Below are 15,820 nucleotides of genomic sequence, written 5' to 3' on the forward strand. Positions count from 1 at the left end.
TTGGTGCTGAATAAAATAGCAGTATGAAATAACCCTGCATATATTTGTTGGCTTTTAGTTTGAGCCTTTCAACTCAACTGAAACTTTTATTTGTATAGTCTTTTACCTCTGGTTTTGCAGGTTATCTGGAATGATGGTAGGTATTAATGAAGTAGTCCACGTTGGACTGGCTCAAAGTGGAGAAACATGATTGTATTATTAAGCATTTAAGCTCCTAGCAATTTAGAACCTCGATATCTTGGGGCTGCCTTGCATTATTTCAGAGAGCTATATTTTTTCTGGACATTTTATATTGCCACACAATGAGAGTTGAAAGTTCTGGTCTGGCATGATGTGCTGTCAGGACACGTCCCCACTTATGTTCTAGGTTTGGGGGTTTGCAGATTTGTTTAAAGGGAACACAGTACTCCATGTGTTTGTCTTTAATTAATGGATAATAACAATACACATGCTTTTGTGAGATGATCGAATCTTAAGCATAAATAATAAAAGCATTCAAGTGTTATTATCATTTGTAATGAAGTGCAATGTTTCAAAAAATTTATCAAAATATATTGCAAGTGAAGTGGATTTTAATTATTATTTTTTGTTATTGGCTATTTTTTCAATCCATGTTAAAGTTGACATGCCCGTGGCAACGCACGGGCAGTCTACTAGTATGCATAGTAATTTGGCACTACTACGGTGATACACATATAGTTTTTGTTTACCCGAAAATTGCGGATGCCACTTTGTAACATGATGCATCACATTTTTTTCTAAAATAATTAAAATCGACGAAACATTAATTCACTATGAATTGAAATGTGACAAGATTGTGGCACCATTACGAGCAAGCGCGGTCTCCGATTTCGAAACAAACAACCACCTTATGACCTTTGAAGGAGAGTTGTGTGCTCGTTATGTTACGTATCCTCTTGATATACTCTGTTTCGAGCCAATAAAATTCACACTGTATTGAAATAATAGAAAGCACATGTGACTGTGCTCGACTCGGCGTGCTAACTCGCCTCAAGGAACACTATGGTCCCACCTGTAATTGGAATGTGGGTACCCCTACCATGTACCAAAAAATTATTGCCGCCCACCAGCAAACGATGCTTGTCACGATTGTATTTGTATATTGTACACGTATCATAGTTGGAAAACGTTAATTTAGATGCTACTTCCTCCGTTCCTAAGTTATTACAAAGTTGAGTCATCTATTTTGGAACGGAGGAAGTATAAGTCTTTGTAGAGATTTCAATGAAGGAAAATGAATGAATCTACATTTTAAAATATGTTTATATACATCCGTATATAGTCCTTAGGACAATTTCTACAAGGACATGTTTAGAAACGAGGGAGTATTTTATTCACGTGAAAAAGGAAACCAGCCACGGCACGTGGACCATGCGCCCCGAAAGGTCCAAATCAGCGCCATTTAGAATTTTTTATCACCTGCCAAAAACAGGTGGCGCTACTCTTTTAATTTTGGCCGAAACCGAAGGGATTGACAGGTCATGGCGTGATTTTAGGGACAGATGGTTGGTGGAGCGCGTCCGATGCGTTGTCCATCTCTGGCTTTGCCTATATATAAAGCAGCGCTGTCCGGAGGCAGCTCTGTCTCCCCCCCTTGAGCCGCCGCACTGTTCATCTTCCTCCCCACCCCTCTTCTTCTTCTGAAGAACTCATCAAATAGCCAAGGCTCCTTCATCACCAACAGCCAAAGCAAGTTCTCCATGGCTCCAGCAGCTGCCCAACCCCTCTCCATGTGCCACACAGCACAACCAGCAGTTCTTCTTCATGTCTTCTCCTTGAGAAGGGAAAGAACAACATTGTTGGGCACCATGGACAGAGAAGGAGGAACAGCCAACTGGTGGGGAGTGGGGAGCAGCACCTAAGAGGAAGGAAGCCATGGGATTCAACATCATCTGCAAGCAAGATTTGGTTTGCAGGAGTGGAGTATGGGGTTCAGCACCATCTGTGTAAGTCCTCTGACCAGACTCTGAAGATGGATTTGCAATGGTTTTTTTGTTGCTGCTGCCTTGCATCTGTTTGTTGGGGGTTTTGCTCCTTGCATTCTCTTTGTTTTTCCTTGCTACAGAGCCCCGGAAACAACACTAGCACAAATTCTTCCGTATCCTCTCTCCACAGAGCCACCAAATTCCCCTCACCCGCCCGCACATCCGCCCCCGCTCCGCACCCCGAAGTCCCCCGCACTCTTCCCCCGATCCATTCTCCCCCTCCTCCCACCCGGCCGACGCCATGGCCTCGACGGGATCCCCACCGCCGCCCTGCTCTCGGGGAGACCCCCACCGCCGCCCTGCCGTCCAGGCGATCCCCACCGCCGCCATGCCCGCGAGGAGGCCCCCATCGCCGCCCTGCCCTACGGGAGATCCCTACCGCCGCGCTGCTCTGCAGGCGATCCCCACCGCCGCCATGCCCGCGAGGAGGCCCCCATCGCCGCCCTCCCCGCCAGGAGACCCCTACCGCCGCGCTGCTCTGCAGGCGATCCCCACCACCGCCCTGCTCTCCAGGAGTTCCCCGCCGCCGCCGCCCAGGGAGATCCCGGCGGCAGCCCCTCCCGCAAGATGCGGGACTCGCGCAGTGAGTTCGATTTGCTCGTCCTTACCTTCCCCCTCGCAATCCGTTCGTCGATTTGGGTGCGAGGCAGTGCGGGATCCGGTCCTCGATTCGGGAGGGTAGAAGACAGTGCGAGATCCGTTCCACTCATGCGATATACTCCAGTTCCACATGCGATCCTCGTTTTGCGCGCGATCCGTTCCTTTGTTCGATCGATCTGGCGTTCCTGGTTCGTGTTCCGTTAGGGATTAGCGATTGGATGTTCTCGGTTCGGTCTTCGGTATTGGATCTCGGGGTTACTCATTCATCGGCAGTAGTTAGCAATGTTATAGAACTGGATTTTTAGCCAATGGTCAATGGATACAGTGATTCTTATTGTGTTTCATTGATCTCTAGCTGATCATGACTCGGGAGGACTACATGCATTTGCTTTATACAATGATGTCAATTTGTAACAATGCAGAAATATATAGCATATCATTTCAAGCAGTTAGCAATTAATCCATGTTTTGATACGTCTGTTTATCAAGAACTGTTTATTTTCTAGCCACAATACTTATGAGAAGGATCTTAAACTCATTTTATTCTCGATAAGTTGCCATTAATCATTTCCATTGGATAAACTATTTTAATGTTCATGCCCAGTGATTAAACTTCCTTCCAAAGTAATTTGTACATAATATTGTTTAAGGTTCACGTTACTGAATTCAACATTTCATTGTGATACTTGAGACATTTCATTATTCGAGTTTTTTTCCATCCATCCTTTAAACTAGTAATCAAATTAGATCTTACTAAATTACATTAACAAGTACTTTTGTCTGCAACAATGTGGAATTCACGAGTATTTCTAATGTGTTGGTATTTAAGATGCCCCGTGATCATGCTAACACATAACTGATCAGTAGTTCATATTGTACAGTATTAAATAATCAATTTAAGAACTTCAGCTTCCCTATGATTTATTTGTCTATTGATTGCTGTAGACTGTAGTTTTACATGATTAGGCTTATTTGATTCCCCTCTTTTTTCTTTTTGTTGATTTCAGATTAATTCGGATGTTGTATATGAATTTGGTTACATGACTATTCTTGACATCCTCACTATGTCTATCTGTTCGTTCCCTCTATAATCATTGGTTTTTGTTTCTATCTTTTCTTTCAGAGATTTCTGTGGAGAAGCAACATAACTTGGAGGGCTACTACCTCCTGGAAGATGCGGAGGGCTACCTTTTCCAGGAGGCAGATGGTGGCTATTACTTCTTTCCGTGTTTAAAGGGGAGGGATTCTACTACCATAGTGAAGAAAGCGAGTACTTTCATGCTGGAGAGAGCTTATACGAGAAGGAGTATGGGCTGGAGGCCCTTGATTCTGAGTTACAGGGACTCTCCTTTGGTGCTGACTACTCTGGCAAGGTGGGGGAGGGCCTCCATCACCATGGCGACTTCGACAAGCTGGGCCTCCATCACCACAGCGACTTTGACAAGCTGGGCCTCCATCACCACGTCGACTTCGACAAGCTGAGCCTCCACGGTGAATTTAACAAGCTGGGCCTCCATCACCACGGCGACTTTGACAAGCTGGGCCTCCATCACCATGGCGACTTTGACAAGCTGGGCCTCCATCACCATGGCGACTTCGACAAGCTGGGCCTCCATCACCACGTCGACTTCGACAAGCTGAGCCTCCACGGTGAATTTAACAAGCTGGGCCTCCATCACCACGGCGACTTTGACAAGCTGGGCCTCCATCACCATGGCGACTTTGACAAGCTGGGCCTCCATCACCATGGCGACTTCGACAAGCTGGGCCTCGACTTTGACAAGCTGGAGCATCATCTTCATGAGGCTGAAGTTGCTTTCGAGATTGCAGAGATGGACATACATCTCGCTCACACTGAGCTGGAGGATCACAATGACTGCTGAATCAACAAGGTCAGCCAGCACAATACCCACTTCCATTTGTGCCCATTGAACGTATTGTGACAGACTGACAGCACACCGAACTGATAATTGTTATGTGCAAATTTCTGACATCATATTTGGCTTGTACATTCCAGGGCCTACAGTCCAGGACTTCTTCATTCATGAGACTACTGCAGGTGGTGGTTGGGTGGCGTCTTCAAACTGATGCCCTTTTTCTGCTCTTTCGCACTGGTGTTCATGGAACCTGTTTTTGGTATTCCAAAGACGGGTTGAGACAGGGATTAGATGATCTGATAATAGCACTGTCCGGTTTTACTTTTGTCACCATGATTCTCCTCGATGTAAAGTGACTACGTGTGCAGGCTGTTGTTTTGTGGAAGTTTTCGTGTTCTTCCTGTGACAACTGTGTGATATCTAGCCGATTTGTTACATTTCAAGTTCAGTGTCTGGGGAAATTTGCATAGGTAGGCAATCTTAAAATCATGTATTGTGACATCATAGTTGTGTTGATTTGGTACAAATGGCAGTTCAACTCTGTAGTTCATGCATTGTAAGAGTGATGACAGAAATGGCATTTGGTTTGGAAGCTGAATGATGACAATGTAGAAACAATGGAATATAGAGCAGAAGAGGTCGCACCATTAAGATTATTTTATACTGTATAGCTCTGGGGACTCCATGGGTGTGTTTGGTTTATGCCCAAGGTTGCCCCATCAAAGCATTGGTTTAGATTTTGGTGGCGCATGATTTGGCTAACATTGGCAAGAAAAATGAACTAGAGTTAGCTAGAGTTCATTGGCATGCCAAAAAATTGACAACCATCCAAACAAAGACCAATCTTTGGGTCATAACTAAAATTTTGATAGGGTACACTTTGGCCATAATCCAAACGTACCCCATAGACCACCATCCCGCTAGCCCCATCAGGTTACAGTAAAACAAGAAAAGACAAAAGATAAGCTACAGTTGTTGAGCTTCTGCCTGGTGTCGAAGGGAGACATATGAGTTAACGAAGATGACAGGCTTGAGCTCAGGACAGAGAAGTGCCTCTACTTGTTGATCAGGTCCTTGATCTCCTTTTTCTTCTCTTTTTCTTCATCATCCTCAAAATCAGTATCCTTCTTCCCTTCATCGTCTTCATCATCACATATTTCCTTCTCAGTGGTCTACTCTGTCCAGTGAGAGATGTGGTAGCTGATCAACTCAACATAGCAACAACAATTTTGAGTTCAGCACAAGTCTCACCTTTGGTCCAATTCATGGCCCCAATTATGCTGATCCAATTTCATGCAATGACAATAGTAATTGACACAACAACAATTATAATTTCGCAAGACCAAGTATCACCAGCACTGAATACCTCTATGAACCCTCCCAAAACCAAGGAACATTAAAATCAACAAAACCAGACACCTTCCATTTACAACACAAGAACATCATTTCAATCTAAAAGTACAGTTACATAATATCATGGAAATTCTGAACAACCCACAACATAAAGACTAGATCCAATACATTAATAAGCTGTGAACAGAACATGCAACAGGTGACCGTCCTTGAGGTAGAGGGTGGTATTAGTACCCCTTCCAAGGGGCTCTCCAGTATCACGAGTGATGGTGAAGGAGCCACCAGCCTGAGACTCCCACACATACTGCTCATCATTTTTTATTTATTTTTGAATAGTTTGACTTGCTTATCACATGTGTCACACATACTGCTCATCATCGTTGTGCTTGGTAGTCACAACGACTCGCTCAGCAACAAGGTAAGCAGAGTAGAAACCAACACCAAGGGTGTGTTTGGTTCGGGAACGAAGTGTAATGGAATGTCATGGTTCCGTTCTACTAGAATGGTTCGGTTCCATCTCTGTGTTTGGTAGAGGCAATTCAAAGGAATGGAATGGTTATATTTTGATGTTTGGTTTAAGGGATGGAATGAGATGGTTTTGTTCAGTCAAACAAAATTACTGAATAAAGTGGTCATCTATCAATCCATCCATACAACAAAGGCTTGAGCACGCTCCATCTAAAAAAAAAAAAAGGCTTGAGCACGCTCTGCTAGAAACAAATCGCAGAGAAACCGACGCGATGGGGCCTGGCGCGACGCAGTTCGCCGTCACCCGCGCGGACCCGAGCTCATTCACGGCGACCTACATGGCCTCCACGGCCGCCTTGGAAGCTCATTGACAGGGGCACGCAGTGGGGCGGTCTGGACGAGGGGGCGCCTGCTCCCGGCGGCGGCGGCTACCCGAGAGGTCGCGCGAGGAAGGGAAAGAGGGAACACGAGATGCAGTCGCGGGAGGAAGAGGAGCGGTTCCGCGTGGTCCGCTCGATTTGGAGAGACCGCGCGGAATGGCATAAACAGCGAATATGCCATTCCAGGAGCGAGTGGGTTCCGGCTCCTCAGATCAACCAAACACAAGAATGGGCCCTAGGAACGGAACGGACTCGTGCCGTTCCACTTGGTGACAAGAACCAAACACATCCCAAACTGACCAATCATGGACACACCGGCACCAGCAGCCAGTGCCTCCATGAACTCCTTCGTGCCAGACCTTGCAATGGTGTACCAAGGTCTGACTTGGTCATATCAATACCACTAGTCGACAAGCGTGAGTGTGTTCGTGGCCTTGTCAGGGAAACCGTGGATGAATAGCTCTGGCTGAGCATCCAGCTTGCTCGTGTCACTCAGGCTCTCAAATCTGATCTTATCCAACGCCTGCAGATAAGAGCACCCAGATACCCAGTTTAGTGTAGTTCCCAAAGATAACCAGCCAACAACGCAAAAGTAGTTGGAAGTTTTAAGACTAATGCATTACAAATAGAATCAGCCTATCCTTTTCATTTATTTTAAATTACATATGCAATAACCTACAGCCATCCAAATTTGCTTTGAAGCAGAAAACTGTGAGAAAATGCTTTTCAGGATAACCCAGCAACAGAGTACCTCATTTAGTAAAACCACTTTGGAATTCGAATTTGTGAAATCAATGCTCCAACCAAAATTAATAAAATCAAACACAGATTCCACAAAATCACCACACAGGCAATCTAGTCATTGGGATATTTTAGATTTTAAGTCCAAAGGCCTATCGCCTACAGGACAATTGAGCATGCAACTAATGATCTTTCCTAAGCTTTTATAACATAACAGTCCAATTTGTACTACTACCTCTGTTCACTTTTATAAGACGTTTTAGACATTCAGACACTGTCCAAAACAGTACAAAGCAAGCTGTCTGAAACGGCTTACAAAAACAAACGGTGGGAGTAATGCATTACAGCAGAATCGGCATATCCTTTTGATTTATTTTATCCAAAGCCACATCGAACCAGAAAACTGTGGGAAATTTCTTTTCGGGAGTTACCCAGCTACACAGTGTGAGGGCAGGCCTGGCGCAGTGGTGAAGTCCTCCCCACTTGTGCCAAGAGGTCCTGGGTTCGAACCAGCCTCTCTGCATTGCACTTTGCAGGGGTAAGACTAGGTTCTTATAATCCCTCCCCAGACCCCACCTTGTGTGGGAGCTTCTATGCACTGGGTCTGTCCTTACCCAACTACACAGTAGTACAGTACAAAAATTGGTAAAAAAAAACTATACTACCAGAGTACCAGACATGCAAAGTTACTTTGAGATTCAAATTTGTTATTCTGAAGGGTGGAGTCAAGGTTATATTCAAGAAACTGATCCAGCAACTCGCGGCCATATATTATCAAAAGCAAAGATCAGCAAGCAGATAAATATCTGTAACAAAGCCAACTGGAAAAATCGAAACACTTTTTACTATTCAGTAAAGGATACCGTCATCGCAACGGAGCTGCATTTCATATGCTCATCAATCTCATTCCCGCCAAAGGGTACAACCGAGCCCTCAGCAATTGTAGACTGAGAAATGGCCTGAAGGCACACACATGGCAACTCATGGCCGTTTGGTTAAGTACTTCAACAAATTAGTTTTTATTACACCACAAATTACATGCAACAACTTAGTGCTAAAAGCATATAAAATTACCTGCTCACTCGTTGCATATGAACCGTGATGGAAGCCCTTATAAAACAATGCTTTCACTGCTGTTAAACTAATTGAATCTGCCAAGTAAACAGGTAAGTGTTATAAGGCATCCATTCAGTATCAACTTGAAAGTAAGATACAGTTGAATGGTTAGAGAAGAAAATAGTCTCCCATACTCCTTGTTCAGGAAAAAAAATGGTATTATACAGGAGTACGCAATAAGGCACGGTACAGAAGTAGAAAGTACTTCACGACTGTTAACATTTGACCCTGAACCAAAAAATGGCAAAATCAGCTATAGCTCCTTGATTGTACAGAAAAAATAGCACTGCGCCTGGAGCTATCAGAGAAAACACCAAAATACATCACAGGAATCTAGGATTACAAAAGTAGGATGATTCACTACCTGCCTATGGTAGTCACGGCCTCTGGTGTTCTTGTAGTACATTAACAGTATGCACTTCACGACAAATAGCAGTTTTGCACACCAATGCACCTGAACAAATTTTAGAAGGACACAAACATGCAATACAAACTTCACAAAGAAGTGTCACTTGTAAACATCAGTATGGTAGATTTGGCTCATGTTATCCACCGAACATAGATGATTGTGTAGCTTATGCTATCCACTGAACGTAGATGATCGTGCTTGAAATATAGGGATACATAACAACTTGCACGCAGGAAACAACCCAGTTTATTTCTACATATCACACGAAGAGGTGACATGCGAGAGGAACGGACGCCTCCCTGGAAATCACGGTGTTGGAGGGGAGACAGAGGGGAAGAAACACAGATAGACGGGATAGGAGGTAGGTGAGAAAAATATCTGGTGCGGGTTGCTTTTTTACTGCGGTGGATGTTGAGCAGTCCACGTCAAGAACTATCTGGGCAATGGGGTCTCTCGGGATATTTCTGGTGGTAGCGACGAGAACATGTGTTCACTGAAGATAGACTAATTACAGATGCCACCACCTCATAAATCGAACAAAGGCCCAAAAATTAGAGGAAATTGGAAACCACATGATATTCATACTGTTAATCTTACTGTCCTAAATATTCATACTTCTCCAGCCACATGATATTTTTTCCACTACAATTTCTGGACATGTGATTAGCAGTCGTTGTTCTGATAATGTATAGTGTCGTTGGACATGTTCAGTTTGCACCAAATCAACAGAGGTTTTTCATTTGTGCAGCAGTTGATGGATTAGTATATCTTTGACATCCTATGCTATCTGTATGTGATAGTTGCCTACGTTAGAAGGTTGAGAGTTTGATATGTTGTTATTACTTGATCTGCTTACAAGATTATGCAGACGCGAGTTTTGCCAGCAGCAAAAGCTGAATTGATATGAAGTTTTAAATTTTCAAAACATTTGGCTTAACAACATGCTGCACGCTCGTTTGAAGCCAAACATAGGAGGGGTTACCAATTTGTAATACCTACAGTAAAACAGACACAGATCAACGCGAATATACCTTGCAAAACTAAGCCCTGAATGCAGATTCAGTGTTTCATTGCTTCTTCCCATCATAGATGGAAACTTTTCACCTCAACAGACTTAAGTGACAGATCACCGATTATTTATAATTGCTTCTTCTCAATACTTCATTAACTAGGAGGACCTTCTAAATTCGTAATCATCATAGAAACATATATATGACAAAAAGAAAGTAGAAAACATACAAGATAAAGGACGGTTGACAATTAATAATGAGACAGCAAGCCGCAGTTCAGTGTCTACTGGAATAAGTAGGCAACCCTTGTCAAATAGCAGCAGATAAGCACAGTGCATTAAAATGTGAGGCAAATCATTTTACACTGTTGGGGAGACATAATTGCAGAAGAAAATAAGCAGTGTCGTACAGCATTGGATCAACCATAACAATATCATTGTGTAGTCATACAAGATTCATTTAAAAACACATGCCTGTCATGTGTCGACAGTGATAATAAGAAACAAAAAAAATGCAAAGACAAATAGATGGTGCAGCACATACCTTGTTAGGGTGATGCAATGACACCTCTACACTACCTCCTCTCCAACCTCCCGGACACTAAAGCCATGTCACTGTCTTCTCTCACCACCTTGTACTCCTCGCAGATTATGTTGGGGAGCATGTTCAGAAAGCGTTGAAAGTAATAACATGTCCAGAAAGTTAAGCCAGAGATTTCTACTAAAGGTGTACAGTACTAAATGCGGTACCACAAGGTCAAGCAACGAGTCTCAATGTAATCACCTCACAAAACATGCATGTTTTTCCTCATAGAAGATGGCATCTATAGTATAACATTTTTAATGCAGCAGACTGCATCAAGATGAAGTAACATATCAACTTATTCCAATGCCTAAGCATTTGGTTTTAATAACAACCAAAAAGGTGACACAGATATACTTTTCAAACTTAATACATATTTCCTCAATTAGGTAACAGTACAAACTTCATTGAAGGGAAAGCAAGAGTACAGACTTGGTAACTACAGAATTATGGAGTTCAGGAACTCCTTCCGACTAAAGATGATAGGAGGTGATTTCCAAACTACATATAAGAATATCATGCAAATCATTTTTCAGTTAGGACCGGAAGTGAATCACAGCAGGTGAAGTCAAACCCAACCCTTCAGCCGTTCGTTTCCTCTCCTCGGCAGTCCGTGGATATCTTGATTGATAAACCTTGTCACCACAGCGCCCACACAGCTTCCTGTCGTACAGAGATATCTCTGTTATATTAACCGCATGTTCCACAACACACCTGATGTATCGCTTAAAATTGTCGTTGGGTTGGAAGCCGTAGATGGTGAGCTTAGCCAGATTCTTGTGCTTGAAATCAGGAGCATATGGCTTCCACTTCACGTCTGCCTTTTCGCAGTAACCATATTTCTTCCGGAACTCTTTGTTTGTCATCATTATGCACCAATGATCCCATACTGTAATGCACAGCTCTTTTAGGGAGGGTGCAGCTTCAATAATAAACATTGTCCAAGCTAAATCACATCCTTCAGGAAGGTTGTCCAGATTCACATGCTGTAGTTTGCTGAGCACAGGCTTGAGCATTTTCGGGCATTCTGGTACAACCCAAATCTGTAACCGAAAAAACAATTTAAAAATTTAGGGCAAGTTGCATATAAATCAAATCCCAAACTGGCAGATAAGATAAGACCCACTTAAGTTAATATTGCTACATATATATAACCATCATAGATTGAGAATGGACAGATATGATTCAAATGATTAATGAGTACCTTTTCACTTTGAAAATCCATATGCAGATCACTTATGGAATGAACATTAGCAAGAAGCTGACTTAACTCAAGAATCTTATCAGAACTGACGCCAACTTTAGTGAGGCTCAGTCTTGAAAGCTGTGGTACAAGACCAAAATACACAGGATGTTCAGAAGAGCACCAATTATTATAGCTCACCCGTTGGAGTTTGGGTAGACATATCAACTCAACTCTCTCAAATTTCCCAAGGTCAACCTCGAGCTCAATAAGTTGAGCATGTTCTACTTGCAGCACAGAATGGATCCCTGAGTCGCAATGGATTAAACGCAAAGACTCCAAGAGCTTGCAAGTGCTGAGGATGTTTGGGATGTCCTGTTCACCGAACCTCATATTACGCAGCCACAGGCGCCTGAGGCCAGCAAATGCATCCGGACAAGCACCAACAAAATTATTGAACAGCTTAGCATTCTGGCGGAGATCGGCAGGAGTGCAGTTCCTATAAGCCTTCTCCGTTATAATCTCAAACTCAGCTGCTTCAACCTTCTGGGTTGACATGGCGTGGGCGACAGATCTTCCAATGGTGAGAGAGTCACGATCCATCAAAATGAATCTGATTTTGAGATTGCGGATGGTGATTTCCGGGTTCCTCGTGCCCAAGATGCTATCAGTTACATGAGCCACGGCACGGTTGATTTGGGGCATTTTATCATGGTCATATTTGATGGAACTAATACTTAGGAAGAACTGTGAGAGCATGGTGGGGAGCTTCAGCATTCGCTTCGAGAGGACAGAGGTCCTTATAGCATCGAGTGTGTCCACCCTCTCCAGAATGTTGAGCAGAAGGTCATTGGGCAGCTTGCTAAGCCTGTCTTCGCTTGCGTTGCTAGCAGCGGCTTCGTTGCGAGTTGCTTTTTGCATTGCATTTAGCTGGAACAAAAGATAATAGGTTAGCCTTTTTGCATTGCTAAGCCATGAGGAACAAAAGCCTTAGCCTTTTGAGGATGAACCTTAGGTTGTGTACAAACACCAGACCCACTTACATTCCGCCTGCGACGACCATTCTTGTTGCCAGCATCTGCTTCGTGGAGAGCTGATTTCTGCATTGCATTTAGCAGGAAAAAACAACAAATCAGCAGCCTAGCCATGAGGAGGAATCAAAGGGAAGGACAAACATCGGGCACCAAAGAATCAGCACTTACCCTGGGACGACCGCTTTTGTTCCTCATGGATGATAGGATCAACAAATGGCCTTAGGATATCTACCTTATTGGATCTGTGACAACGGAGGACGCCTGAGCTGGCCTTATTCGAATCACCTCTTCTCCTCCTCTGTTTATTTAGACCGCCGCAACAAAGCAGACTAATCGCCGGCGAAAAACAAATCGGGGACACCAATTTATTAGATCGATAGGCGGCCCCTCCTCCGACTCGGCCGGCTCTCCTCCAAAAGGGAGGAGATTATTCAGATGAGAAGGAGGAGGATCCGGATTACAACTTCTCAACAGACAGACTCCGAATAAAAATCACTCCTTTTGGGCTGCCCTCGCCGCACAATCCGAAATCGGCCTCCTCTCTTCCCCGATTGCACAAGGAAATCAAATCTTCTCCCGCCTCCGTCAGCCCCGAGATTATTTCCCCCGGAACGCAGCCAGGCATAATTACCCAGGCAGCAGAGGTGGTGGCCGGCGGCGGACGGCAGGGCCGGGGGTCGGGGTTGTCACAGGGGATGGCAGCGGAGGACGGCAGGTTGGGTAGGGAGGCTGTCGCAGGGGATGGCACGGGGTAGAATGGTGGTGGGCGGCGGGGAAGCGGGGAGGGGGTTGCCGCAGGGGACGGCGGCGCCTGCGGCCGAGGGGATGGATCCGCAAGATCGGCTAGGGATGGTTTCCTCTTATGCTACCATTTTGTTTTTTGAGAGAAAGTTCCTCTGATTTTTTTCCCAAGCGTTTGGGCCACTTGACTGAACATCCTAAGCTGTAGGGCCATTCTTCTTCGGCCCACCGACAGAAAAATAACATCTGAAAAAACAAAAATAGCTCCAATGATTTTATTATCTCAAAAAGAAAAGCTCGAATGATTTTATAGGAGGGGGACTTTTGGTCTATGGGTGTATATACACCCTGTATGAAAATAAATTAGTAGCAAACCAACTTGTGGTTGGTTGGTTAGGTGAACAGTGCTATCTCTGACCTATCAGGGTTCAAGTCCTGACTTCTTTTCATAAAATCACAAAAATAAAAATCCTCTTTGACGTCTTTTCATAAAAAACAAATTTTCGGCCAAATAGTATGAATAGTGCCCTATAATAACAAATGAATTTTGTTATGAGTTGCCACGGTCAATGTCCAAGGATGTGTTTAGTTGAGTTTATTTCCTCCTGTATGTGTGTCTAAGATGGGCATGACTGAGATAAAACAGGCTAAAAACCAACATCTACACTTAATTAGGTTGTGTGTATCTAGGTTGGCTCATGAGGGAACCAATATTGGCCCGCCGTTTGGTTGCTTGCGTTGCAATGAGCACATAAACTACACGGTGTTTAGTTGCAAGCTGCATAAGGTGCTATCATAATTTCTCACTAGTGATGACCTTACCACGTACGATCTGAACATAGTTTTAGTCCTAAGTAGACAATAATTCACAGTTCATCCTATCTACTAACAAATATCAGTACAAATATAACACACAAAATAGCTCAATTGGGGAAAGTTCATTGATGTTGAACTACTTGGAAGTCCATCCTCTTCTCTTCTACTGATGCTTCTTCTCTTCTTTTTGATGCTTCTTCTCTTCTGCTGATGTTATTGCTCTTCTTCTTCTTCTTCTTCTTCTTCAGATCCTTGTCCGACCTCTGTTATCCCACATTGCATGCACCCACTCCATCATTTTGTTCTTTGAGGCTTCGTTGTCAAATGCCTCAACACCATGGCTGGAGCTAACAACATCGCCAGAACAAGCTTAACCTCGTTGGGGAAAGTGTGGAATGGCTTCTGATGCAGGATCTTGAATCTATTCTTCAGAGCTCCGAATGTCCTCTGAGCCCGTAACTCTAAGGCTGGAGTATATGAGATTAAACAGTTCCTATGGAGTCCTAGAATAGTTCCTACCAGAAACTCGCTCAAATGGCACCTGGTTTTGTTGATCTTTCGGGAGGTGATAATCAATACCACAATGATGTGGCGTCGTTGAGTAATCAAATGGTTGATGGAGATAAGGATACAAACACAATTGCAACAAAGATGTGGGAAGACTATGTCATTTATCGGCAACCATAGTAAATAAGATGAGGGGAGAAGCGAGGATGTGGGAAGAGTTAGTAATCTGAACTCTTTGTTTCTTTTCATAATTGTTAGTGCATGATTTTTTTCATGACTAGGTTAGATAACAATGTTACTAAAATTATTGTGCTCAACAAATGATGTTTGGAAGAGGTTCTCCGAAGTTTCTGGCCCGTCCAAGAAGTTGTCACCAAAAGCTTGTAGTACAAAAAGGAAAGGGACATCTCCAAAAGGTTGTACCTCAAAAAGGAAAGGGGCATCTCCAAAAGGTATTACTACACCTCACTGTCCTAGGTGTTGTAAAATGGTTCCTTGTTGTCCTAAGTGTTGTAAAATGTTGCATGTTCATTATTTTCGTTATGTTTCTTGCACACTATTCTTTGTTGTCCTAGGTGTTGGAAAATTGTTTCTTTTCTTATTCTAGTACTCACCATGGACATTTGAACAAGAGAAGACTCTAGTTGAGTTGCTTCATGAGCGTAACAACCCATCTGACGGTGTCCTGGACTAGGGGTACTCACCACGTCGTCTCCCGACCAGGTGGGTCGGGTCGAGGACCCCCATGGCGGTTCACTAATGGTCTTCTTCTGGCAGCCCATGACGTATACAAGGAAGGCTCCATAAAACTTGGCGTACAAGACGAGGTCTCCTCTAAATCCTAGGCCTTCGGTATATTATATAAACCGAGGCCAGGCTTGTCAATAGGGGATCTTAGAATCATACATAAAAATCTCGTGGTAGATACCTGTACTCTGTACTATCTCCCATATGAATACAATCAAAATCAAGGCGCAGGGTATTATCTCTTCGAGAG

General features: G+C 43.8%; 1 protein-coding gene across 2 annotated transcripts; it reads right to left on the reverse strand.

Moving 5' to 3' along the window:
- Positions 1-10,823: 10,823 nt before the first annotated feature.
- LOC123145905 (uncharacterized) lies at positions 10,824-13,652 on the reverse strand. Of its 2 annotated transcripts, none has more exons than XM_044565420.1 (4): positions 12,928-13,652; positions 12,769-12,825; positions 11,747-12,655; positions 10,824-11,585 (listed from the first exon to the last, which is right to left on the reverse strand). In XM_044565420.1, the coding sequence occupies exons 1-4, from the start codon at positions 12,952-12,954 to the stop codon at positions 11,079-11,081; spliced, it is 1,500 nt and encodes a 499-aa protein (XP_044421355.1). In that variant the 5' UTR covers positions 12,955-13,652; the 3' UTR covers positions 10,824-11,078. The 2 variants fall into 2 exon arrangements, with proteins under 2 accessions (XP_044421355.1, XP_044421354.1); XM_044565419.1 differs by having other exon boundaries at positions 12,736-12,825; positions 12,928-13,615.
- Between the last annotated feature and the right edge of the window lie 2,168 nt (positions 13,653-15,820).

The sequence above is a fragment of the Triticum aestivum genome, chromosome 6D (assembly GCF_018294505.1).
Source record: "Triticum aestivum cultivar Chinese Spring chromosome 6D, IWGSC CS RefSeq v2.1, whole genome shotgun sequence".
NCBI classification, from domain to species: Eukaryota; Viridiplantae; Streptophyta; class Magnoliopsida; order Poales; family Poaceae; genus Triticum; species Triticum aestivum.